The sequence below is a fragment of the Falco naumanni genome, chromosome 1 (genome assembly GCF_017639655.2).
Source record: "Falco naumanni isolate bFalNau1 chromosome 1, bFalNau1.pat, whole genome shotgun sequence".
Taxonomy (NCBI): domain Eukaryota; kingdom Metazoa; phylum Chordata; class Aves; order Falconiformes; family Falconidae; genus Falco; species Falco naumanni.
In genome coordinates, this window is record NC_054054.1 from 23,544,722 (window position 1) to 23,571,380 (window position 26,659).

The window sequence follows — 26,659 nt, forward strand, 5'->3', positions numbered from 1 at the left end:
CGGGGCATTGTGGGCAGTGTAGTCCCGGGGCCGGGCGGGCCGCGCACCCTCCGGCGAGCCGGCGGCTCCCACCGCGCTGCTGCCGCCGCCGCCGCCGCCGCTGCTGCCGCCGCCGTCCTCGGCCGGGCGGGGCCGGGGCCGGGGCCGGGGCGGGGCGGGGCGGGGCGGGGAGGGGCGGAGCGGGCGGCGGGGGTGCGCCAGCCCGTGGCTCTGCGCGGCGGGGGGGCGGCGGGGCCGCCGGCTGCGGGCGGTGGCGGCGGCGGCGGCTGAAGGGCAACGGCGGCGATGGGCGCTGTGGGGTGAGTGACCGGGCGGGGGGCGGGGTGGGGGGGGCGGAGAGGCGGTGCTGGGGGGCGCTGGGGGGGGCAGTACTGGGGGCACGGAGGGGCAATACTGGGGTACTGGGGGTACTGGGGGGGCAATACTGGGGCACTGGGAGGCGAGGGGGCACTGCTGAGGAGCTGTGAGGGGCAGCATTTGGGTTCTGGGGGGCAATACTGGCGCACTGGGGGCACGGGGGGTCAGTATTTGGGGGCAGGGTGGCAGTGCTGGGGATGCTGGGGGCGCTCTTGGGGGAAGGAGATGAGACCCTGGGGGTGCTGGGGCAGGAGATGTAGTGATGGGGGGCTCTGGGGAGCAGTGCTGGAGCAAGGCGGGGGCAGGGGAGCAGTACTGGGGGGCAGTGGGGGGCAGAAGGGTAGTACTGGAGGGGGAGGAGGGCAGTACTGGGGCACTGGAGGAAAGTGGGGGGGACAGGAGGGCACTACGGGGGGCACTGGGGGCAGGAGAGTAGTACTGGGGGCACTGCAGTGGGCAGGAGAGCAGTGCTGGGGGGCCAAGAGATGAAGCTGTGGGTGCACTGGGGCAGGAGATGCAGTGATGGGGGGCACCGGGAGGGCAGTACCGGGGCTCTGGGCGTACTGGGGAGGCGGTACGGGGGCACTGGGAGGGGCAGGAGGGCAGAGCTGGGGAAGACCCCAGTGCCCCTCCAGCGCCCTGGGGAGGAAGGGCAGAGGCAGGTGATGGAGGGCAAACGCATGGGGGAGGACCCTGCAGCGGGGAGCTGGAGCCCCGGGGGGGTGGGTGCCCCCCACAACAGGAGCACCCCAACCCACCCTGCCGAGGGTCCCTGTCCCCGCTGCAGGGGAGCGGACGGGGGCAGCTGGCGGGGTCTGTAGTGCCAGAGGGACTGGGCTGGGGGGCTATGGGGCAGGGAGGGGACACACTGCGAGGGCACTGGGGCCGGTGTGCCGCTGGAAGGAGGGCTCCCTTGTCTGGGAGGACATGGGCCGGCCGGCGGGAGCCGTGAGCTGGAGCAGGGGAGGGGAAGAGCACCCGGGATCCTTTTGCTGCGATGCTGCGTGCCGTGGCAGCGGAGAGGGATGCAGGCGTCTTTGTAGGGAGAGCAGCGCCGAACAGAGCTGCCGCCGAGAAGCCGAGCAGGCCCCTGGTGCTGATGTTGTCATCTGTGTCTCTGTTATGTATTATTTCCAGCTGATTAGTAAAGATGGAAAGAGGGAGAGGAGGAGGAGGAGGAAGGAACCTGGGAGGCTCTGGCCTGCACAGGAGCATTTATTCCCAGTCCCAGCAGCAGTACCATTACCCGGCCTCCTCCCAGGGGGGCTGCATGGAGATCCAGGAGCTGGCCTCCAAGAGGGTGGACATCCAGAAAAAACGATTTTATCTGGATGTGAAACAGAGCTCCCGAGGCCGCTTCCTGAAGATCGCCGAGGTTTGGATAGGAAGAGGCAGGCAGGACAACATCAGGAAAAGCAAGCTGACCCTCTCCTTGTCCGTGGCTGCCGAGCTGAAGGACTGCCTGGGGGACTTCATCGAGCACTATGCCCACTTGGGCCTGAAAGGCGGCCATGGTCACCGGCACGAGCACAGCAATGGCAAAGAGCAGCATCCCCGGAGGCGACAGCAGCACCCGCCGCCTTCACCTCCGGTGTCTGTCGGCTCCGAAGAGCACCCTCACAGCGTCCTCAAAACGGAGTACATCGAGAGGGACAACAGAAAGTATTACCTGGACCTGAAGGAGAATCAGCGAGGGCGTTTCTTGCGGATTAGACAAACCATGAGTAGGGGACCTGGCATGATGGGTTATTTTGGTCACAGCCTGGGACAGGAGCAGACGATCGTCCTTCCAGCGCAAGGGATGATTGAGTTCAGGGATGCTTTGGTCCAGCTGATTGAAGAATATGGCGAGGGGGACATAGAGGATCGCCGGGGGGGAGGCGATGAGCCCCCGGAGCTCCCTGAGGGCACCTCCTTCCGAGTGGACAACAAGCGCTTCTACTTCGACGTGGGATCCAACAGGTACGGCATTTTCCTGAAGGTAAGTGAGGTGAGGCCGCCCTACCGTAACACCATCACGGTTCCATACAAAGCATGGACACGGTTTGGGGAAAATTTTATCAAGTACGAAGAAGAGATGAGGAGAATTTACAACAGCCATAAAGAAAAAAGAATGGATGCCAGAGGGGACAGTGGTGAAGAGCAAGAGGGTCTTGAATAGAGTGCATTGGACTGGCCACCTGGCAAAATAAACAAAACAAAACAAAACAAAACAAGCAGAAATTGGTGAGAGGGACTGACCTATAGTAATTTCAAGTTGCCCCATTTTTTTGTAAAGTCCTTTTCTGGTAGTTCTTGCTAACTCCAGTATGTAATGTTATAGGAGTCTGGTTATCACGTTAAATTACGCCCAAAACATCTCCGTATGTCTTTTGAAAGTACCAACCTCCCGAGTCCGTATGAGTCAGCTGCTTCGAGTGTTGAAGACTATGGAAGTACGCTTATCAGCACAAAAAAAGTCCGGCACTCTGACCTTTAAATAGTCTAGATAAGGCTTGTGTTGCACTTCAATGTGATACAAAAAAAAAAAAAACCCAAAACACCAAACCCAAACCTGGAATGTATCCGTTTCTGCTTATGACAGGTTTTCCGGGACTGAATTCTGCCTGTACTCGGTCAAAAGGCTGAGCAGCATAGCTGTAGGGCATTAACGACAAAAGTCAGCTTCATGTGAATTGCTGGTATGCGTATGAGGAGAGGTAGAGGTTTTAAAATTGGCATCTGCTGGTTATTGGGTTGGAAATGATAGTCTGTATGGGTAAAACCTCGATAACTGGTCAGACCTTAGTAGTGTGCTGGTGAAGTGCGGAAGACGTGTTACTCGTTTTGTGGTTTTGTGCTGACCAAATAACCCCAGTATCCCAGGATAGCGAAGCTCTACTCGAGTGCTAAGCTTTCTGAATTAGTGGCAATGAATAATAACCCACTCCTCATCTACATGTTCTGCCCATGTGAGGCTGCTGATTTTTTTATTTTTAATGCATTTGTCCAAAATTTCAAAATGTATTTTTGTTTTAAGCGTGGTTGTGGGTTCCAGCAGCGGGTGGCTGTGGAGCGGGTATTTGGAGGTGGAGGGACCGCTGTGACTGGGGTGCCCAACTTCTCTCCCAAACTTGAGATTAATGCAGTTGTGATGTTACACGTGCGAGGAAAACACCCGGGTGTTTTATTCCTGCCGCTGCGAGAAAGACCTTGGGGGGTTTGGTGCACCACTGGATTCGTATCGAAAGGCATCCCTCTCATGTTTACCCATAGTGCGTTTTGGAAGCCATGGTTAACGCCATGTCGGGTTTTCTGTTGTGTTGATTTTACAGGTGTTGTTGTTAGGAGGTAATATCCGTGCTCCGCCATCGCCCCCTTCCCACCCACCCAGCGCTGGGGCTGCCATCAAGCAATTCGACCTAATCACCCACCACCAGGTTTCAGTGTTGTCCCGCTGACGTCTCTGTAATGTAAATTTTACATCTCATGATATAAACTCTCTGCCTGGAGGGAAAATGTGTACAATTACCTGTTTGGGAGGTTGATGAAAGGTTTTGAAAATTCTTTGTTGTTTCTTAAAACATGAGTACTTATAACCTAAGGGGCTTTTCCAGCCTTTGGGCGACCAGCTCCTTCCCCTCCAAAACCAGTGGGAGTTTGATTGAGCTCCAAGTACTCCCAGTAATGTGTTGCCCACCTTTATGAATTTTTTTGAAGTAGGCTTTACTGTGTCTAACCAGATATTTATAATTGTTTGAATTGGTTTTTTCAAGAGTGGCCTAATGCACGTGGACCAGCTATTTCTCCATGCAACCAGTACACGTTTTCCTTTTTTAATCTATTGAGAAACATATTTATCTCCAACCAGACCATTCATTGCTCTTAGCCTGGACCCACCTGCATGGCCATGCTCACTCCAAATGCTATTACCTGTTAATGTCTTTAACCATAACAAGAAAAGTTGGGGAGGCAGGGTTGGGAACCAAGAGGATAATCTGGACTTTAGTTTGGGTACTAAAACTAGTTGATCTGTTTTAACTTTAAAAAAAAAAAAAAGAAAAAAAAAAATAAAAGCTTGCACCAAAGTCACCAAAGAACCTTTAGGAAAATGTTACGGTTGTGACAAGAAGTAAGAAAGTTAATTTCACTGTTTTAGGTGATTCCCCCTTTAGGTAAAACCACACATAGCAGTTAGAGCAACCAAGCCTTTGGCTTAGTGTCAAAAACTTCCATCCATTTCTGCGTAGATCACTCTTTCAGGTACTTTTTCAACTCTCGGAGAGATGTTCTCACTCCACCACTTGAACAGCTAGCGGACCGTGATGAATCAGCTGGGGGTTAGGTGGAGTACTGGTTCATCGTCGCTCTTAGGGCTTTGGTCCCAATGGTTTTAACAGGTCAATTAAAAAAAAACACCAAAACCACCGTTAAAATAACTCTGCATCCTATTACTGGTGTGAAACCAGAGTTTAATGAATGAGTCCTTGATGCGTACGTTAGCGTATCGCTGACTGCTGCTTCCCGTCACAGTGCCTGAAGTAAAAAATTAACTTTTATTCCAACAAACTGGAGCTATGAATGTACAAACTTTTTATGCTCTCCTTCCTGTTTCTACGTGGCATTCCTCCCCTACAAGCTTGACATCTCCCTGTCCCAGCCTGCCTTTGCTTCAAGGGATCATAAAAGCTCCTACGTTGGAATTAACCCGAGTGACCGCATGTGTTGTAAGCGATCATGCCTTCCCAGTGTTCCTGTAGCGTTGGTGAGGAAAATACTTGCGATGGGCAAATTGATTGGAAGGAATATTTTCTTCACTGTTTTAAAAGAAAAAAAAGATGTGAAATGGCTTTCCTTATTGCTGAACATTTTTTTTAAAAACCCTTTGTCTTTTGTTAATTAATTGGCCTTCCGATGGCGTTAGTTTATTGTAAATATCACCCAGGAATTCAGCGTCTGCTGGCTGCCGGGTTGGGCGCGGTTCTGGCATGCAGGTATTCCATAGGATCCACTAATGCATTTACTCCCCCGGCACGGGATGCACCTTAGTATCCAAAACTGGATCAGGATCTTCACATTCATAGCCCATCACCCATGGGTAAACCACTAGCCACGCAGGTTTCCACCAGGATGGAAAGTGCCGATGTTTGCAGATGTTTTTGTTGGAGGGTAATACAGACTCACTCGAAATGTAGCAATGCAAGACTTTAAAGGTGAGATTTGGAAACGGGTTCCTTGTTATTTTTGGCAGTGCGTCTTCAGCTTCCGAGGACGGCGATAATGTGGGCTGCTCACATGCAGGAAGGCCCATGGAGATGCTCAGGAGCACCAAATCCCTAATGCATCTTAAGTGTTTGTTCCTGATGCCCTGAAACTGCCATGTCCCTTAAACTTGAGAAAACACAAAGCTTATTTGCACTAGAAAGAACGGCCAAAAACAATCCTTGGGAGGACAGGGTGAAGAGCACCAGTCTGAACCTCTTTTTCTCATGAGAGAATTTCCTATTCAAGCCCTCACCTCTGTTTCAAAATTGTATGGTCCCGGCAGAAAGTCTGTCAGTTCAATAACTAAATTGTAATGCACTTTATATTGTGTAAATAATACTAGGAGCACATTTCTGCTCCCGCTCTGGTAAGGGGATGCTTTGGTAACGTAGTCTAATGCTGAAAGAAGCCGTCTCCTGCATGCATGTGTCTGTTAGAGACCTATCGTACTTGCTCGGTCCAGCTCCACTCGTATGTTAGAGGAGGACAGGCACTATATTGAGGATCCTCTCAAACCACCAGGAGTGGGACGATTTCTCTTTTTTTAAGTTTTTAAGCGATTTGCAGAGCTGCTGAGCATCCTCAGCTCCGCTGTCGCTGCAGCTCCTCACCCCTTCTGCAAATTGGCCCCCCGGCGTTGCTGCTTTTCACGTATAGTCTTGATAAAGCTGAGTCCAGCAGCTTCTTCGTACTTGCCTTTCCCCGCTGCTGGCACAGAAGCTGGGGCGATCCCTAAAAAGCTTATCCTGGGTGGAAGGGGCTGCGGGGGCTTCCCCTGCCTTGCACCTGGTGGGGGGTTGCATTGAGTGCAGCCTGTCCAGCCAGCTTTCTCGGCAAAGCACAGAGACAGGGGCGTGCTAACGAAGGATCGGGAAGTGTTTTGCACTGGTGCGGTGAGGGTCACCCACCGGGTGTTCCGGAGGGGGTGGCAAAAACCTGCTGTCGCGGGTTCATCACGTCGAGTCTGGATGACAGACTTTACCCAGCAAGAAGCTGCAGTGGTTATTGGTAATCTACTCGTCGTCGTAAGTGTTTCTTATCTGTATCCAATATATACAAGTTCATATTCACATATAGGCATTAATATATTTATGTGAGTATAATGTAGCCTGTAGTAGTTCGTAGTAAAACGATCTTATTTATCTGAAGTACACAGTCTAAAGAGGGGCCAGTTTTCTCCTACTACCAGTCTGGATAAACGCGTTATTTCACAGAGAGATGGTTGCATGCTGTTTGTCACGGCCCTTGTAAGATTTCTGCGTCTAAGTGCTCTCATCCCTTAGGTTTTCGGCAAAGCTGCAAGGGAATATGTAGTCAAAAGAAGGCAGAACTCTTCCTTGGAGGCATCATTGAGGTGAGGTGAGAGCTGTAAGGAAGAGGCAGCTGCAGGTACTGCTGGCCACATCGTGTTTCAATGCCATTTTACAACCCCTGCCTTTGCAAATCTCTAGTACCATGTTCATAAAATTCCAAGCAGAAGTATTAAAAACCCCTGTTATGCAAAAAAAAAAAAAAAAAAAAAAAAAAAAAAGCAAGCAATTACCAAAATTAATGTCAACACACTTTCTTTTCTGCTAAAGATGTCTTAGTCTAATGATTGCATCGTTTTTCCCCCTCCCATGGCCTATTAAAGTGACCTAAACTCACAAGGAAGGGAGTTGGTAGTGGTTAGGAGCCTACCGCTTGCTTGTCTTGCAGCCCTTTTAATCAAACATGGTAATTTTTATAGCAGAAAAAGGTTTATTATTGTGTTTCTATTGGGCAGATTTTGCACCAGGTCAAAAATTAATTAGTAAGTGCTTTTAGTTCCATGGCATTCCTACTTTTGCTGTACATACAGTATATATATATAATTTATAAAATAATTATTCAGGAAGAGTATGCCTTCTGTTTAATTTTCTATGCTGCTTCCTCCACAATTGAGATGCCCTGTATTTTTCATGACTTGACGTATTGTGATGTCTAAAATTCACCTTTCCCCTCCTACCCCTCCATTCCTTTCAAGAAAAAGTTGTATTTGAAATAAGGAGTTTATCCAAGTAAGAGTGGGAATAAAGGCTACCCTTGACGTAAGCTACTTGCATAAACTGGGGCGAGGCTGTCACCCCATGGCCTCTGCTGAACCAAATCATCCCTCCGGCGCTGATCCCGCCGGTGTGAATGGTGGTATTGGGGAGCAAAGCTTGTCCGGCATATCCGAGATTGCTTGGGAGAGAGTGATACGTCCCCACAGACACCCAGCAGGCTGGGACCACGGACCTTGTCCCCTTGATGGGTGTGTTGGGGATGGCTTGAGGTGGCAGCAGGTTTAAGCTGGCCTCGTACCTGCAGATGATGCCATATACATGTTGTTTCTCGGCTGTAGGGCATGGTCTCCACTGGGCAGTGGGTCTTTCATCTTTACATTATTAACGCTAGCGTAGTGATGTCTTCTGTTGAGCCCTCTGTCCTTTCCCTTCCATCTGGAGTCGTTAAAATTTCATTGTGTAGATGCAAAAGCAAGCAAATTTGAGCACCTGGAGAAACAAGATTCACCCGTTGGGCTTTTTTCTTCTGGGTAGCAGTGGAACTCGTGCAGGACCGTGGCTTGTGGGGAGAGTCTCAGTCGCCCTCCGCATCCTACACGTGTGCAGTTCGTGATCGCTGAGCCCGTCAGTGTTGCAAAATCACGGCTGTAAACATTCGGGGGTGATCCGGTCTTGCCTAAAACCGGCTGAATTCTGTCATGGCCACAGGAAAAAAGCCCCGGCTAGGGGCCAAGGTGCTTCTGGAGTTGCGTGTTTTGGAAAAAGCTAAAGCCAAATCTTTTGCCGCTCTGTTTCTCCAAAATCTGCAGAAACTTTCATGGGCTGACACCAATTTTTCTTCCTAATATTTTGTCATGCCTGTGTTCATTTTCCCACCTGTACCTCCATAAAGGCAGCAGTATTTTAAACCATTGAGGTAAAATAAAACATCAGGAACTCCTGATAGATGATGTAGATTAAAAATAGGTTTTCCAGAAATGTCAAAGCATAAATTGAGGTTTCAGAAGACGGATGTTGTTTTGGCATTTCTGTGATGATGTAATTAGATCATTCCTTCCACATGCTGAGGCATTATCGAAAATGTGAACCCACAGCCTTGGGGTTCTCTTATATACATGAACTTCTGTAAAGGCGTACGCTGGATGTGTACCTTCTGGCCTTTTCATGCTTGTTGGACGTGTTCCGTGTTTGTACTGTATCCAGAGGTACTGGCCTAGCCTTGAGGTGCCTGGTCACCACCCCAATAAAACCATCAGTAATGGTTTGCTGATTCATCTTCCTAATTTGATAGGCTACCTCAAAATGCTTGGGGTGACGTATGGAAATTGCTAGTTCTGTGCAGAGTAGCCACTGTAAATAAAAAAAAGACATATTCCATCTTTTAGGTGTTTCAGACCCATCCTAGGTACTGGTATTCATCAGGGCAGGGTAGTGGCTCCTGCCTTGGAATTGTTGGTTGGTGATGCAGCCGGTCGGATGGGTTTCTTAACCGCCGTGGGGGAGATCCATTCCAGAGGCAGAAGGAGTTTGTGTCTAGCTGTTTTTTCATCTTGATCATTTGCCACACAGATTAATTGGAGGAAAAGATTGCCCTTTGTGTGGGTTGCTGGAAGACGACTAAAGCTAAGGCTCTCTGCCCAGCCCTACTAAGCACAGGGCTGAGATAACATCTGTGAATTTATATGTGACGCAAAAATTAAAATAGAGAGAAGGGAGAGAGGAATATTAAATATACATATATGCATATACATACTAAAACTTGTAATTTCCCCCCCTGCTTCTAACAGGTCCTTCCCTCCTGGAAAGTTAAAACGTTAGCTGTTGTCTTTTCTGTTTTCCGTGTTGGAGATGTTCAACATGCAATATGAGCAGGGAGACAGATTTCACAAGCAATATCAATGCACTCTGCTATTAACGTTAAATCTTTACACTACAAATCGCGTGCAATAGAATCTGCATTTCAAAACAGCAGAGAGTATGTGAGATAAAATACACGGGTTAACCTCAGGCTCTTACAAGTATTCCCATCTGGTCGTTGTTCTGAGCACATGTTGTTGGCACGATGCGGAGGGAGAGGGGGAGTAAGAGCAGAGATAAAGTGCTTCCCACCGAGGCAGAGGAGTGAAAAGGCAGGAGGGGGTGGAGGGAAGCGAGGACAAGATTCGTGCTCCAGGGAATCTGGAAGCATGATGTTGGTGTTGTCTGTGGTAGGAGGAATAGGTGGCACCATCAGCGCTGGAGTCCTGCGGTGCTGGGGAAGGAGGCAGAGAGCCTGGATCCTAACGCTCCTCTCGGCAGCCAGGGTAGGTCTCTTTGGCTGGTTCTCCTCCCCCTTTGGGGCACATCTGTCCAGCAGTGGCACACTCTGTAAGCGCTGAATCTTGCCGACAGACCCGTCGGGGCCAAGTGAGACCGACAGATGGAGTTACTGCTTTTGCAGCTTGCTTTTCAATACTCAAGTGGCTTAGCTCTTACTGTGCTGGGAGCTTGCCCAGGAATACCTGCAGAAGCTTAGGGGAGTGTACAAGTGTTGGTGGCCTGTAAAGTTTGCCAATGCCATCCCAATTTATGGATGCTTGCATGAGTTTCTCATCGGAGCCTTGCTCTGCACGCTGCTCTGCCTGCCTCCTGCTCCAGGAACTAGCCAGGGCTGTTTGACAGAGGGTTATGATCAATGGGGCAGCTGCTCTTTGCCATCGCAAAAGAAAGGTGTTGGTGAAGGTTGGAGGGGATCAGAGGGCAGGAAAGCAGCTTTCAAAAAACAGACTCTGTGCCTGTCTTTGCAAAGGGGTTTGTGTAATTTTGAACAAGACTCTTTGCAGATGATCACCACTTGTATTGCTTGTGTTTTCCTGGGCACTGGCGTTGGTACTCTGAGGTCTGATGTGGAGAAGCAGTCGGTGTTAACAGCTGTTGAAAGCTTGTGCCTTGAACGAGTGAAGTGCTGTAATAATTGCGAGGACTCTGGAAAAGCTGTCAGTATTTCAAGCTGAGCCTCCTAATAATGGAGACTGGATCACTTTGGCTTTATTCTGCCTTTGCCTATGTTCCCTACAGATAAAACGGTGTGAATGATACCTCCCTACCTCAAAGGGGTGTGATAAAGACAAGTTCATTTGGAGTTAAGCGTTGGTGACGATCTGGTAGTGATCAGTACTGATGATCTCCAAAAACAAAACAAGAAGAAATCTGGTGTGAAACATACTGAGTAGATACGTGTGCAGTGTTTGGAAGGTACACGTAGGTACGGCTTGGACTGCGTACAGACTGATGAATGAAAAAGAAACCTATATGCTGGAGGAGGAGGGAAAGTTGTAAGAGATTGCATAATTAAGCTGTCTATGCATATGTCTGAAGCAGTTGGAATTAAGGTTACTCAGATAATCCTTAGTTCTGGCACTTCCTGACCTTCGATTGCTCGCTTTTCCAACTTTTTTTTCTCCGCTGTTGCGTATGAAGTTGTATCAGTGTACTGTTCGATAACACCGGGTTGTTGTTCAATAGATTTGGGTTTTCAATCCTGAATGGAGTCTCACAAGCCTTGCAAGAACTCCTCCACCTCCAACTTCCCTTCCAAGAAGGAGGAAAGACCAAAGAAGTCTTAAGGGCGAGGAGGACAGGAGGACATTGTAGGTGTGGTATTACAGGAGACCGGGCCGGGACCCCAGGAGAACACCAGGCGCAGTCCCCCGTTCAGAGCTGGGACTAGCTAAACCTGATCCGCTCCTCACACTGGGTTTCAGCCGGGCTGGCGTTCTGTAGTCTGCAGAAAGTTACAAAGGAGTAACCTACCTGATTCTAAACTTAAATTTCCAAGTACGAGGGTGCCTCTAATGATACATTTCAGGGTCCACACAGCAAAAAGCATCTATATCTTTCCCAAGTTGAACAACATGGAAAAAAATCTGCTTGTTTACATCTCCAGTGATGGATATTCCCTCCTTCCCCAAGCTGTTTCAGTGGCTCACCCTGCTTACTCTCAGACACTTTTCCTGGTGTCCAGCCCCTGCATCCCTTGCTTCCATCTATTGTTTTTTGCCTTACAGGCCATGCTCTCAAGAGGAGTCATGGAAACAGTTTGTTCCCTTCCTTGCTGCAGCTCTTTTACATAATTAAAGATGGTTGTCAAGTCTCTTCTGCATCCTTTTCTAAGCAAATACAAAGCTTTCCACCACGGGTAGTTTTTAGCCCTCATCATGTTCTTGTTGCTTTCTGATGAGTCTGTCTTTTTCTTGAATCCAGAATTACAGAATCCAAAATCGGGAGAGGTATTTTCACTGTGATTTTACCGGCTTCAGGTGGAAGAATTCCAAATGGTACAAGGGTTTCTGGGTTTTTTGGAACCTTTGCATACTTGCTGCCTCCAGACCAGTTTGTAACTCTGTGTCCTCCCAGGTCCTCTTTGGCAGAGCTACTGCCAAGGCAGTCATTCCTCACTCTCTGTCTGTACTGTAGTTCTTGCCCTTCTGTAATAGTTTTAGAAAATCCAGACTATTAAAATACACATTTTCCACACATTTTTTCAGTAAAAATCTTTTCTACATGTGATGGGGTGGCAGAACACGATCTATCATTCATGCCTCTGCTTATTTCTGAATGGGACGTAGAAAAAGTGTCCCATCAACAGGCATTCTCCTAAACATTAAATATTCTCCTAAATACTAAATATTACGACACTTTCCCCATCTTCACAATAGGAGCAGCAGCTCCAGCACTAACAAGATACCTGTTTAAACACAACCGTAAAGAATGCATCTAGTGACAATATAAGCTCCTTGTGCCAATTTGTTTGGAAATACAGGCTTTCCTCTGTGTTCCCACATCTCCAGGGATTGTTAGAGAAAAGTGTATTTCCATCACACAATAATGTGAATAGTCACCAAAATATTTACGTGGACTTTGCTAGCTTTAACTAGCCCTCCTCTCTGCTCATGCTGCCTCTCCTGCTTCTTCTCCTACCATCGTCATCTGTGCTCGTGCTCCATCTTCCCCTCCTCTGACATCTGTGGGCTCATGATTTTCCGCAGCGTTAGTTTGGCATTGCTGTTACTTGTCTCTTACAAATTGGGATCTCAAAGCAAAACTGACCAGCACTCAAATTTCAGTTTTTCACAATCTTTCAGTAAAACACTCCATAGAAGAGCTCATTCTGTTTTGAACAGAGTCAGAACATCAGGTCATTATCAGGACCTGGGGGAAAAAAAACCACCCAAGTAAGCAAGACATTCAGCATTGGCATTCAGCCCCAGGTGGTTCTGTCTTCCACAGGGACGTCCTTCCATCCTCCAGAGAAGTTCCAAGCTCCTCTGTTGATTTCCTGGGTGGAGAGCTGCACGTTATGTGGCTCAGAAAGCCTTCCAGCTACCCTGCCTTAATGTGCTTGTGTCACCATCTCCTTCCTGGTTGTACTGCAAGCAGTGCCCACCCAGCCATGCCAGATAACTGCCTCAAGAAGTCTGTTTGTTGGGTTTTTTTTTCCCAGCTCCCAGAAGCTTTGGCTGCACTGAAAGTTAATTGGATTTTCCTTAGCAACATTTTTATTGCGAGGAGAGCTGACAGTGTTGTGTAGGTATAACTACAGAGAAGTTCCCCCTGTTCGTGCAGGTTCTCACACTGCTCTATAATCACTCGACACGTATAGCCGAGCACTTTCCAGAAGTGCATTTAAGCGTATGACTAACATCTGTCAAGCAGCAGTTGCTCTTTCTTTCTTCCCCCCTCTTCCTAGGGGAAAAGCTGAATGTGTCAATGCAGTCCTGGTATTTTTAACATAAATTAATTATCCCCGCTGTTCTGCATTACCACTGTAAAGGGTGAGCTGAAGCACGCCGTGTGCTGAGAGCGGCAGACCCTGATGGCTTCGCAGCACAGGAGCAAACCTGAGGGCTCACGGTGGGCAAAGTCTGGCATTTGCATCGCTTCCACCGCTTCCGTCGGTAATTGGTGTTGAACAAGAGCTCTTTTGTCTCTGGAAGTTCCCCTTCAACTGCTGCTGTTTTGCAAATGGTCGTTTTTGCTTGGAGCGTAGCGTGAAGGAGTTGGCTGGGCGGTTGGGAACTGCCTGGTGTGAAAAGACCGTCTCTCCTCTGGGAAGCTTGCAGGGGGAACCTAAAGCCCAGAGACAGCACGTAGGTTCAGGCAGAGGAGAGGTGGCGGAGTGGTACCCCAATTCAATGAAACTCAGTATGCAGCCGACAGATGTCTTTCTGTTCGGGATGTGTTCACGATAGTTGCTTTTGCTTTCCTTCCAGATTTTTGAACACGCCCAAGATCTTTGTAGCACTGGTCGGAACAGATATTTGCAAGGGAACTGAGCTGCCTCCGTCTCTTTGCTGAGATGCCAGTAAACTCTAGAAAGAGTTTATTGGGCTGGTGCCGCTTTTAAAAGAGATTTTCCCATCCCAGCTAGGCATCGCAGCAGGGATGAGCAGGGGCTGTTGACAGCCAAGAACAGAGGGCAAGGCTTTGATTCAGTTCTTTGCAGTAGTGTTTATCCTAGATCCTCTAACGTAGTGCATGCCGAATGCTTTTCTTCTCTCTTCACCTTTCCTGGCAGGATTATTCTAGTGTGCCTGTGCCTAGCAATTAGTCCTCCAATCCAGGAGGGATTTTGGAGCAGACAGCTGTGTTTCTCTGAGCTCCAATGCTTTTGCAAATTCACAATGGTAAATATCAGGGGAAGAACTAAGCCCAAGGGCCAGCCCTAAAACTTTGTTTGACTAAACCATTTATGGGTTTCTAGCTTCTAAAAGCTCTCTGACCAGGGGGTTCTATCAGCTGGTGTCAATTTAACATGTCCGTCTCCTGTTCCACCCCCAATCATGAAAAATTATTTACTTTTAAGTCCTTTGAAGCTGTAGTGTTGATGCGATCACTCTCCTTCCTGTCTGAGATATAAAAGGTTTTGTTGGACCCTTCCCAAAGGTTGTGTGCACATCACTGTAGTTAGTGGTGAAGTTTTTTTAATTTAAGCATTTTTAATAATCCACCCCCCCACCCCACCCCCCATCCTGGTAACATTAGGGATAGTTTTTTGGCTCAAACACTTACTTATAAAGCTGGGAATAGGTACTGTTTCAGGAGGTGAACCAAACCTTGTGCCTTTTATCTCAGAGCGTATCCTTTAAACTGGCATCTTATTTCTTGCTCTGTCTGGTTGCAAAACATGGAGGTCACTAAAGCAGCATGGGTAGCAACCCCTGTTGATGTTTATGTGATTCAGTGTATAGGGCCATTTTCCTCTGGTTTTGCTTACAGGGCCCACTGCTGGTTGTGCCATTCCTTTTGCCAGTTTGACCACTAAGAGTATTTATTGTTCTGGTTCATGTCTTGTGGGCATCCTGGCTGAAGAGCCCTAAATAGGGTTTTTCCTCAGAAGTTCACCACCTTTTTTAAGCACTTGCTTATGAACCTCTCTGGAAATGTTGTGCAAAGCCCAGACGTGCCTCGGTTCCCTCCATCCCCGTGCATTTGCTAACTGCTGCAGCCGATGTAGGACAAAAAGATCCGTAACTAGTTATATTTCTCCCAGGCGGTCCTTTTCCTCTGTGTCTATTTTGGTACACTTTGGCCTTAACCATTGCAGGGACAAAAGGCATCCTGTTCTGCAGCTCTCATCTGCTTCTGCAGCCGTTGCGTGGTTGGTGGGGCTCTAGGAGATGTTAACTAGGTTGAGGCAGGTTCACGTGGGGCTTGAGGTGATACTGCAGCAAAGGAGTAGTTATTTAACCGTACAGCTGTTCATTCCCTCTCTGATCATTCTCACGTCGAGTAGGGTTGCGTGAGCCAGTTACCTGGGGCAGATTTGATGATGTGCGTGTCGTAGGCTAGCTGCTTCCTCCCCACGGCTAATGTGCAACACCTCGCTTGTAGACAATGTATGACAGCTTCCCCGGGGATGAGCTTTACTGTGTCTGCTACAAGTATTGCTCTGAGCTTGGGCTCTTGCTTCTCACCGCAACTCGATGCTCTGCCTGGATCCTTTGTTATACCTAACCTTAATTTTGTTTCTTTGAACACAAAAGTAGGCTGCAGTCTGGAAGTGTGCATCTTGAGCTAAACATTGCCAGGATTTCATCCTCCCCAGGACATTTAGATGAGTTGCACAATAATTAGGAGTTGCCTTTTTTCCGCAATGCGTAACAGCAAGGTGCTTCCACATCAGTTTGGGAATCGACCCAAGGGTTTGATGTGGGTTAGTAAATTCAAGTATGTGGGATGACCATACCCACAGCTAAGTAACAACCAAGATGTTAAGATAAGAGCTGTACCTCTGCCAGCTCTCCCATCTACTTGCTTACAGTCCTGTGCTGGCTCCAGTTGCTGCAGTGGGTGGCGATGCAGGGGGCCACCAGGACCAGGGACCATCAGAGCCCACACATGGGACCTGGGTCACAGTGGCAACAGAGACCTGAACTAGTCAAGGGACCACTGCCCACACGTTGTATATCACAGTATAACTACAAAGGGAAGGTGTAAACAGCTTTATTCTGGGTACCGCAGGACCCAACCTATTGTAACCTTCCTTTTTTTGCCTCATGGGACTTCTCACTCTTGCCTGGTGCTTAAGGCAGCTGCTCTGGAGAGTGTGTGGATGTTTCTGTCCTGGGATCGGCATGTGCCAGCGTGCAGTCTGCATGTAAGCTTGCTGCATCCCAGCCCCTGTGCTCGGTAATAGCATTTTCTGCTTACGCCAGCACAGTCATCCCTCAGTGCTGTCAGGGTGAGCCTTTGAGTTAGCAAGTGATAAGTTCCTTTTAGCTATCTTATTAAAAAAAAAGAAGGCGGCGGCAAAGGAGGGAGGTGCTACAGTCACCTGATGAACCTTTTCGTGGATGCTGCCATTTTTTTAACTGTGGGTTATCTTGGTGAAGGCATATTACAGACCCTTTTATTTTAAAACCAGCTTAAAACGGTCAGTTTATTTGGAAGTGCGTGTTTTGTGCTGACATGAGTGCATCCCCAAGCAAACCCACAATCCAGAGCGTAAGGCAGAGGTGGTGTCCATTTACTCCCCCCTGCAGCAGCAACCTGCAGTTTAACCTGTTGCTTTTCTCACCTCTTAGGAGACACCCTCTAAAGTACGGATAAACCTCTCTAAACATGCTTATCCCTTCTCAGACAACCCACAGCCACACAAGGTTTCAACAGCAGCCCATGGTTTCTGAAAGCTTCTTGCCATTTCTAAGATGATCTAAGAATGGGAAGGCACTGCAACTGCAAACCTGGCAAAGATGCAGTCGCTTTTGCTGGCTAACCTGTAAAGGAAAAGATGTCACCCCCAAAGTATTTCTGCAAGCTCTGCAAAAGGGGAACAGAAACATAGAGGAGCAAGCTCTTGAGGCAGGAGCCAAAAGGTAAGAGTGAAGACTGAGCCATAGCTTGGACTTTGCAGGCTGTTTTGGAGAGCATGGCAGCTCTCTGGGGTGGCCTGGTCTGCCACCCCTGTTGCTCATCTCTGAACCTCCTCCTGAGCTAGGCTCTGAAGTGCCCTCCTCAGAGAGGTGCAGCCTTCTCAGCCCCTCTGTGCCACAGGAGGAGAAAAGCACCAGCTGGAAGATCCTTTTAACTTCCTCACCTTCTCAGGCTCTCCACAAAGTGAAGTTCATCCTCCTCCTCCATCCTGCAGCCCTTCAGCTGTTGTAATAAGCCCTAGAGGTGCTCTCTCTGCTTGCTCAAAATCTACGCCGACCTCTTCCTTTCGGCGAGGCTGAAGATGCTGTGCAAAAAGCAGACAAGCAAGAAGCTAAGGCATGGGTATTTTTCACTTGCCTCAGCCTAAACACCAGCCTCCTCCAGGCTTTCAGTCTTCCAAGACCTTCCCACCTTTCCAGCCAAGCAGTTTGTTTTCTAGAAGAAGAAAACCTGGTAGTTTTGTGGTAGCATATCTGGATTCCTCTTTTACTAGTGAAGGTATTTTCTCCCTCTCCTTTGAATTTCATATCAAAGCAGATACTAATGTGAAATAAGAGTTGTCATATCAGGAAAGGGGAGATGACAACAGAGCATTCCTCTGCACAGAGCTTGATGCAATTTGAAGCTGCTTGTAGAAGACTGGCTGGAAGGTAAACTGATTTGGCCTAAAAAAAGCTGGTGCTGTTAAACTTTGTTAGTGATTCTTCAGTAGATGGTCCAAAATAGCTTTTTTGTGACCTGTGACCTCTAGGAAAGATAACTATATTTTTTATCTGCGATTGAATGTGCAATTCGTGCTGGCAGAAAGGCAGAAACTTTGGTTCTTTAGAAACCATCTCAGGATGGCACTTACTGTCAAAAACATTGCATGGAAACTTAAAGAAAACAAATGAAAAATCACACATCTGAATCGACACCAGGCGAGCGTTTGCAGAGCGTTGTGGCTGAGCTAGCCAACCACGCTGAATTCTGGTTATACACGAGTTGTAATCCACCTTTCTGCCTTCATGGCCATGCAAAACTTCTGATAAACATGTGTGTACCCTGAGAAGGGGTTGCAATTAGACGAGCCAGGAGCTCCTGTGTTTGCAGCATCCTGCTTTGTACCTAGGCTTGATCCATTGACTGCGGAGGTGTCACCCCGCGCTCCCCCCCCCAAGCAAAAGCAGTCCCCTCTGATCTTCGCGTGTCGTGTCTGTGCTGCAACTCCCATGCAAGGTGGTAGGGGTGCATTTCAAGGGCAGTACTTGGTCATCAGCTGTTGTCTAGGATGCTGCGGCTTTTGGTACAGCAGGAACAAAAAGATTTCTGGTTGAATTTCAAATCAGGAGATTGTTTTCTGCCAAGCTCCCCACCCCCACTGCCATTTCAACTGTACGTTATTCTCTTTTTCTTTCCACTGGTCCTGTTACGCGCCGCTCAACAGCTGCTGCATTTAATCCCAGAAGCTGTAGTTGGTAGCGAGCAAAGTGATCTCCATATAACCTCTATCTTACTCGTAAGTGTGCATTATGAAGCTTAACCGATGGTAATAAAATGTTTTGCTTTCAACATGCGGTCCCAGTGGTCCAATGTTCCCTTCTTCAGGCACCATCATTACAGCAGGGCGATGAATTGGAGTTATTCTGCTACCCTGCAGGAACGTGCTTCATAAAGCTGGACGCAGGCATCATCGACGTCTAGCGACGCGTGTGGATACCCAGCAAGAAGAGATGGAGGACACCGAGCAGAGCATTTTTTGCAGCGGCGAGTTGGTGGTGCTGGCATCCCCAGGTAGGAGCAGCAGCTGTGGGCACAAGGTCCCTGTGAATAAATTTGTCATGTACACACTGCTCCCCTGGATGCATTTGCTCTTTGATGAAGATCGTATCTTGATGGTCAAGGAAAAACTGCTGCAACGGGAGGACTGCCAGAGGTGCTTGGTGTCTTGCTCAGCTGTGACTCAACTGTGCAGGTTCACGTCTCCATGAGATAGTCTTGTAGTGCAGTCTTGTAGTGCAGACCTTAAGTGAGGTCTTAGAGCCTCTTCAGGGACTATGGTGGTACGTGAGGGAGCAGAAACATTGCATGCCTGCTTCTTGGGGTATTTTCCCATTCCTTTCACAACTGTTCTGCAGGTTCATGGTTTTATATGTGGCTTTTTCTTTCCTGCATACAAAAATGGGCATTTTTATGTCATCCTGCACGATGGATATTTTTGTGCAGGGCTGGGGGAGAAGATGCTTCTCCTCCACCTTTAAGTAACTATGCAAAGTGCAGAAAGTCTGCATCTGGAATTTCATTTTGGTTTGCACATCATTGATGCTTTTATTGACAGCATCTTTTCACGTATAAATAATTTAAAGGTTGTATGATTTTCCTTCTCTAAACTGAAAGCATGAATTTCAAAGCAGGGATCTCCAAGCTTCATTTCTGTGATACGGTGGGTTGCATTAGCCCTACAGCTGGGATTTGTTGAACAAGACATGGTTCCCTATGCTTGAAGTTTATAGGGTTTAGTTTCAAAGTGGAATTTCCCAGGCAGAGTGCCCCCAGACTGGTAGCAGTACATATCTGAATATATAGCTTTTTCAGGCAACAATAACACAGCCTGTTTCTGGAGATTGCCATTTTGTAAACAAGCTTCTTCTTGAGCAGCACAGCTAGGACTACAAAAGATGGATGATTATTTCTTCCCAGAATCAGTCTTCTGCTGCAGGATCTGGTTTTTGTTGCGATAATTAGCATAGAATTAAAAATGGCCCCGCATCTTCAGTTCACATGATGACTCTGATACCGAGCGATCTGGGATCGCGTTTTACTCGGCAAGAGGCTGTGTCTGCGAATCGCTTTATTTACCACTGGAAATCAGCATTTAATTGTGGCTCACAGATATCTGCAGGCTTCGACGCAGCAAAAGCCTCTGCCTCCAAAAATAAAATGTTGCTTCTAATAAACTTTCAAATGAGTTGTTTTTTGGAGACCGGACAAGTTGCCAAGAATATTTAGGTGAAAGTCTAGCGCACTGGCTGAAGCAGGATTTTACAAATACCTTTAGAACCCAGAGCGCAGGCTGAAGGTGGGGTCACAGGCTAGCACGCAGCCTTTTCTCCCAGAAAACCTGTAACAGCTTTTCTTTTTAAAAGTTTCCACAGGATTGCCAGTCCAGGTGGAGGCAGAATTGCAATGAGTCTCCGACGTGGCCAATAGTGTGTCTTTAGGACCAACTAAAGCAGCAAAAGCACAACATGATGTGTAAACTTCCTTGTGAGAGCAGTGCAGGGAATTACTGTGTGATTTGGTGCAGCATTCTAGCATTGGATTTATTACCCACTTCCAAATCATCTGCCAAAAATCCTTACTATTGGAAGAACATGTTATGAAAAGACCTGGAAAATGAGCAGGTTTGGTACGGGAGTTTGCAGGCTGGTAAATCATCAGTACATGCAAAGTTTCGGTTGAGATCAACGGTACTTAAACCAAATGTTATTCCAGGATCTACATATAGCACATGGTGATATATACCAGTCTTGCAAGATCAGGCTTGAATACAGTCCTGCAAGATGCCTCTTTGCCCAGCGTAATGCTCAACGATTGCTTTTAATCCCGCAAGACTCCACCATCACTTATGATAAAGCCGTGGCGTGCAGGCTGGCACACTTCTCCCTGTCACGCTCGCTCTCCTTTGCTGATGGACTCGCTTCTCACTGAGTGGCAGGGCCATGGCCACATACACGTGTGTGTGTACTTTCCCCAGACCTTGCTGGCTTTGGCAACGAGACTGGATATATCACTTTAGCACTTTTTTGTATCTGGATTGTGGACTGAGATGGTTGCGTTTCCCCACCGTACACCTGCCCTCCTCACTGCGGGGCACCACCAACCTCACGCTGTCCTTTTCCAGCTCCCACATCTTTTCCAGGCTCCTTTCTTTTCACCTGTATGTCTGCAAAAGTGGATCTACATCCGTAGCCCCTGGATGCCTGACCTTGCTTTTTGCTAGTTTAAATACAGGTCTTTGTGGCAGTAGTGGAAATAAGTGATTTGGGTTTGTAACTCTCCCCCCCTCCCCGGGTATTAGTGTTATCTGCTTCTGAAAAACCATCTGCTTGCTCCCTGGTTAAGAAGATGTCTGCGGCTGTACCTGAAGCACCACCCAACGTACCCTGCCAACCCCAGCAAGTCAATACTTTTTAAAAGAGCTTTCCCTGTAACAAAGCTTTGTGCCCGGCTCAGACCCACCAGACAGCCAGCTGTTGCCTCGTACGACACCTGCAAGAGTTGACAGTGATGCAGGCAAGGCCTGGGGAGTCACTTAATGCTATTCAGTGTCCTTTTTTTTGGGGTGCTTGCTGAAACATAGTGAGAATTGAAGGTCTGGTTTCCCATTTTTCATTTCATTGTTTTGGGAGACACCCCCCCTCCCCTGTTTTTGCAAGCACTGAGCTCCTGTGGTGAGGGGACAGTGAGCACTGCTTGCAAGGAGCCACTTCCAGCCTGGGGCGAGGACTGGGACCAGCGCAGACCTTAACGGGGAGGTTTCCTGCACTGTTTCCAGTGAGCACTTGTTGCTTTTCCAGCATGAGTATAAAAGCAGGGTTGGGCTTGCAGCTCGACACGAGGGAACAAAAAAGCAGCTGTCAGCAGCTGGAATGGGCAGCGGGGCAGTCAGTGGGAAGCGCATGTTTAAAGAAAGAAAGGGGAAGTGCCTGACGTCCGTGGGGCTGAATCCTCCTTTTCCAGCCTTTTTCCAGGAGCATGCTGATCCAAAGTCCTTCTCTGGAGCCTTTTCCTTCATGAAAACAAAGACGGGACATTAGTAATGTCAATGTTTACTAGACTGCCTTCACTGTCTTATTCTTGCATTAATTGTCCTTGGACTGGTAGGGTGGTGAAGAGAAAAAAGCCAGCTTAATGCATAGTCAGAAAGCTTAAAAAAAATAATAAAAGCAAACCACAAATAAATAGGTAAATAGGCTAACTGTAAGATAGCGTGTAAAAGGAGGCAGCCTGCGGCGTGACTCCTCTGTAAAGTGCATGATAAGCGTCGGCCGAAGCTTGTTGCAGACACGGGGCAGGGTTGCTTTTGCTAGACTTTGAGTATCCTAGTTGCAAAGACTCGTAAATGTTCCGAGAGACTCTTGGTTTTGGGGTGGTTTATTTTTTTTTCTGTAAGCTGTGGCCACTTGCTTTCTGAATGGGTTTGTAGTGATGGAGTTGATGGAGCTGTTCTATATAGTAACCTAAAAGGTGTCAGTCGTTTGCTCTCGTATGTGTTCACAAGCTGAGCCGTAGCATTATGCATCTCTCTGCGATGGTGTGATTTGAAGCACTCTTGGTGTGGCATGTGCAGTTGCAGTGCTGTCTGTTTTTAATTTCACCCTTAACTATACCCCCACGTTCTACCCGTGTTTTGGACACTGAACCAAACCGACTTTGAAACTAGCACTTTAAGTACTAGTAGTCACTTTGCTTCTGACTCGATTGAGCACTGCACTTTTGTAAGTACTGTTAGCACTGAGTTTTGAACTGTTTATTTTCCCCAGTCTATTTAGCCTCTTCAGTGTGGTGTTAATTACTTAGGGGCCATCAGAAGATAATTTTGAGGTGTATGTGACCGATGTCTGGTGCCTGACTTCCATTACATATGCTTTAGCGATTTTATAAATTCGGGTACTAAACCCATCCAAGCTTATTTTACACAACAGAATGAACATCTAAATCACTGATGTCCAGGCAGACGTGGTGTTGTAAACTTCGAGGTCATCCAGAGACCCAAGTGCATGGCTTTTAGAAACACCAAAGATACAGAAGTCTCAAAAAGGGATCAGGATGGTGCAAGATTGTCTGATTTACACTTGGAATTGAATGGACCACAGGATGCAATGCAGACCTGGAGTGAGAAGCGTAGGGCAGACTCTCTTGTCTTTGGTAGGAGACCCCCGGTCTGCGTTTGCAGGGTGAGTCCATGGGACAGCGGAGTTAAAACCAGTCTGAGATGCTGGTATCAATAAAGACTGCGCTCAAGCCATTGCAATAAAAGCCATCATTGTGCCTGTACTGAAAGTGCTGTTGAGATTGATTGTGGGCTTAAACTACAAAAGATATTTTTAAGTAAAAAGACTTAGAGATGATTTAGAAGATGGAGCATAATAACCCTGGGGTTTGCTGTTGAATTTGAAAAGCAGAGTTAGGAGTCGGTCAGGTCTCGTGTTAGGAGGCAATTCAGATGCACATCGCTATTCTTGTTAAATTCCTGTGGTATTTCAGTACGGCTGGTCAGGGACCAGAGCTCCCTTGCCAGCAAGAAATCAGTAGGGTAGAGTTTGTAGTAAACATAGTCATAAATCTCTAGGATTTGAAATGGGAGCGATGATCCCTGGGATGCAGAATAATCTGGGTTTTGATGTCCTGAACCATCCACTCTCAATCAACCGATGGTGTTGCGCTTCTGTAAAAGCCCTCGTGGGTTTTCCGTAGTAGCAAGTAAATCGTGGTGGTCATGAGGGTGCTGCGTTTCCTTCACACTGGGGTATCCGCACTTGGGAATCCTGCTCATCCTCATTGACGAGCCAATAGTCAATCCGAGTCCTCTGGCAATACTCCTTGGTGGGAGTTTCTCCCCGGTGACACTTGATGGATAAACCCCGCCATTACAGCACGATCAGTTTGGAGAGGAGTGAATTAGGTCTTCTCCTTCACTGCTAGCAAGCAGACATGCTGGAAATAACCTTCAGCAACAACAACAAAAAAGTGTCTTGGGTTTGCTTGTTGCAGCGGGTAAAGTGTTTTTGCTGACCAGCTCCAGTTTTGGTGGCTGGTTTTGCTTGGGTTCGGGTCAAGCATCCTTCTTCAGTGGGTTCGTTCGGGTATTCAGTGGGAACTGAAGGTAGTTAAAATACATGAACCTTGAGCAGCCCAAGGTATTATGCTCTTATATCCTTGATCGTTGGATTTAAAAATGGAAATGTAAATAGAATCCAGATCTTTTTCTTTTTTTTTTCTTCTTTCTCCCCCCAGCTAAAATTACCCTGCAAACCTAGCTTTAAAGATATAGCACCTGGTGATGTTGCTGCTGTATCTGAGCCCCCCAGAACGCTAGCAGCTGAGGGGACAGCCTCTTCAGAAGGTACCTCGGTGACTGAGAGCCTACACTCCACTTGCTGTCACGAGGATATAGGTGTACCCCTCAGAAAATTCACACACCCCCAGCGAGCTCACCGTTCTCCTTGAGTCCTTGGAAATTAAGCTCGTTGAGAAAGGGGGATTCGGAACAAATCTTTTTTCTTCTCTCTCTTTTTTTTTTTTTTATTATTTTTATTATTTTTATTTTCCCACACAGGTGTAGTTTTTGCTCTTTTGAGTTGGCATCTTGTCCTTCGGGAAGGTAAAAGTAAGTGTTTTCTCCTGCTCGGCACACGTGAGGCCTGAATGCAAAGCCTAGCACAGCACCTCTGGCTTTGGAAGGACCTTTTAGGTGGAAAAAAGCTCTTGTAGGGATTTTTAGTTGTTTGGATTTTAAGATAGCTCATGGGAAGCGCATTGTAATGGCACACAGGTGATGTTTTATCGACCTTTTCTTTTTCTCCAAGGGAAACGTTTTAATTTGCCGTGATAGTTTAGAGTTTGTTTCCTTGAAAGTCTTTTTGGACCCATGCAAATGCCCTTGAAATGAGTCAAGTTTATCAAAATAAATTGTGCATTGCAGGAAGCAGTCTCAAAATGCACACACACCCATGCACCTATCCACGTGTACGTGCATGTGTGTGTGTGTGTATACACATGGATAGTTATCTTATTTCCCCAACTCTTCCTCTTTTTTTGAGGGGTTGGTTTGTTTTTTGAGTTTGTTTCCCCCGCTATCCCCCCAGGATATTAACCAAAAGGTGTTTTAAAGTCATGGCATGAAAACTCCTAAATGTAAATCTGAGTACCTTGTGATGCTAATTAACAGGTTTATCTGAAACTTTATGTGATGCTTAATATTTTTCTTAGAAAGTTTTGTTTAATGTTAGATCATTGTTCTGAAGGATGTTGGTCCTACTGGCATTAAACTAATGGAAATAAAATGCATGTGTTACAAGTGTAGAAACGGTGAAGAATTAAGTGTGAACTTACTGTACGATACTGATTCTGTTTTCAAACAATCTGTTTTGCTGTTCAGTAGTCGACATATGGAAATGCCAATGTACTGTAATTTAGCACTTTTCCAATGGACCCTGTTCTCACTATGCCTGAGGGAGGAAGCGGGTTTTGCTGGGGGCTGTCTGAACTCAACCTCTGAACCCTTTTTTGCGTGTTTCAGCACCAGAATTGGCCAGGGGGGAACTCAAATTTGAGGTTTGCTCATTGGTTCGGTGGCTGGCATGGGGCAGAAGGGTGGTGGCTCTCCATTTCCCTGTCCAAACCAGGACGATTTGGGTGAAGACCTCGCTGTGGGTGGATGGACTGGTGGCAATCCTGATCCACCAGCGCATCCGCCTGGGAGCCAGGCTAGGGATGGGCTGTCTGAGCTTGGGTGGGACGGACATGATCTGCAAAGCAGCCAAAGCCAAAGGCCCTGAAATTAAAAGGCAGAAGGGTTAAACTACTGGCCACCTCCCTCCAGCCCAAAGCCTCCTTTCCTAGTGTTAACAGGGTGCAAAGTGTTACTTGTCATGTACTGTACTGAAAGGGTTAATTGATCAGTGACTGTATTGTACTGTATGAAAACTCATGAATTGCCTTGTATTGTTTCTAATGGACTGTACCATGTCCCCCCACCGCCCATTCCCAACCCATCCCCCGGTTTTCCAAATGACGCATGTTATCAGTTAGGTCCTCCAAACTCTCTGGTGCTAACTCTTCCGTATCCGATGGTGCTTCTGCGGATGCTAACTGACGACATGCCGAAACAGAGCTTGAAGTTCACGTCTTTCTTGTCTGTATCAAGTCGACACACACACACACACACACATGCTCACGAAAAAGAAATAATGATAAACTTGAATTTGTTTCAAAGCATCATTGACAATCTAATGTTTTCTATGTCTGCTTTTATTTGGGATGGCTTTTCTAGAAAGCAGCACGCCAGCACCTTCGCACCAGGAGGGGATTTCGCCCTGTTCCTTCGGCATCCGAGGTGAGCTGCTCCCTTGCTGCCTTGGTAGGTTCAGCCCTGGGAGGTCGGTCCATCAGGAGCCAGTCAGGAAGAGGAGGTGCAGGTGCCTTCAAAGATACCCAACCCTAAAAAGCAACTGGCATCCCCGTGACCATCTCGGAGGGGATGAACCTGCCCCTTGCTTTGTGGCTTTTTATGAGAATGGAGGCAGAAAATTGGAGTCAAAGGGCAGCTGGAGCTCCCAAAGGCACCTCCATCTCCTCCCAGCATCACCCATCTCTGCTGGCAGAGGAGCCACCTCCCAAGCCTGAGGTTTTGCAGGTGACACCACCTCGGATGGCGTGGACAGACCCATACCCTCCCAAACCCCCTCCTGCCCCCACGCGAGCTGCTTTTTGGACAAAATAAAATCTGACTATATTTTATATCGATTTGAAAACAAAGTCTGATATTTACCCCTGTTCTCAACTGAATTTGCATATTGTTGTTTGCCACGATATTTGTTCTGTCTTAAAATAAATTTGCTTACTTGTGTAGT

The 26,659-nt window shown here is 47.5% G+C and overlaps 1 protein-coding gene across 1 annotated transcript; it reads left to right on the plus strand.

Moving 5' to 3' along the window:
* The first annotated feature begins 189 nt into the window (after positions 1–189).
* Positions 190–26,659, plus strand: PURG (purine rich element binding protein G). Its single transcript, XM_040585700.1, has 2 exons — positions 190–299; positions 1,495–26,659. The coding sequence occupies exon 2, from the start codon at positions 1,508–1,510 to the stop codon at positions 2,516–2,518; it is 1,011 nt and encodes a 336-aa protein (XP_040441634.1). The 5' UTR covers positions 190–299; positions 1,495–1,507; the 3' UTR covers positions 2,519–26,659.

What these genes read in the sequence shown, in the direction of transcription:
- PURG (XM_040585700.1), top strand. Translation starts at nt 1,508, where the DNA reads ATGGAAAGAGGGAGAGGAGGAGGAGGAGGAAGGAACCTGGGAGGCTCT.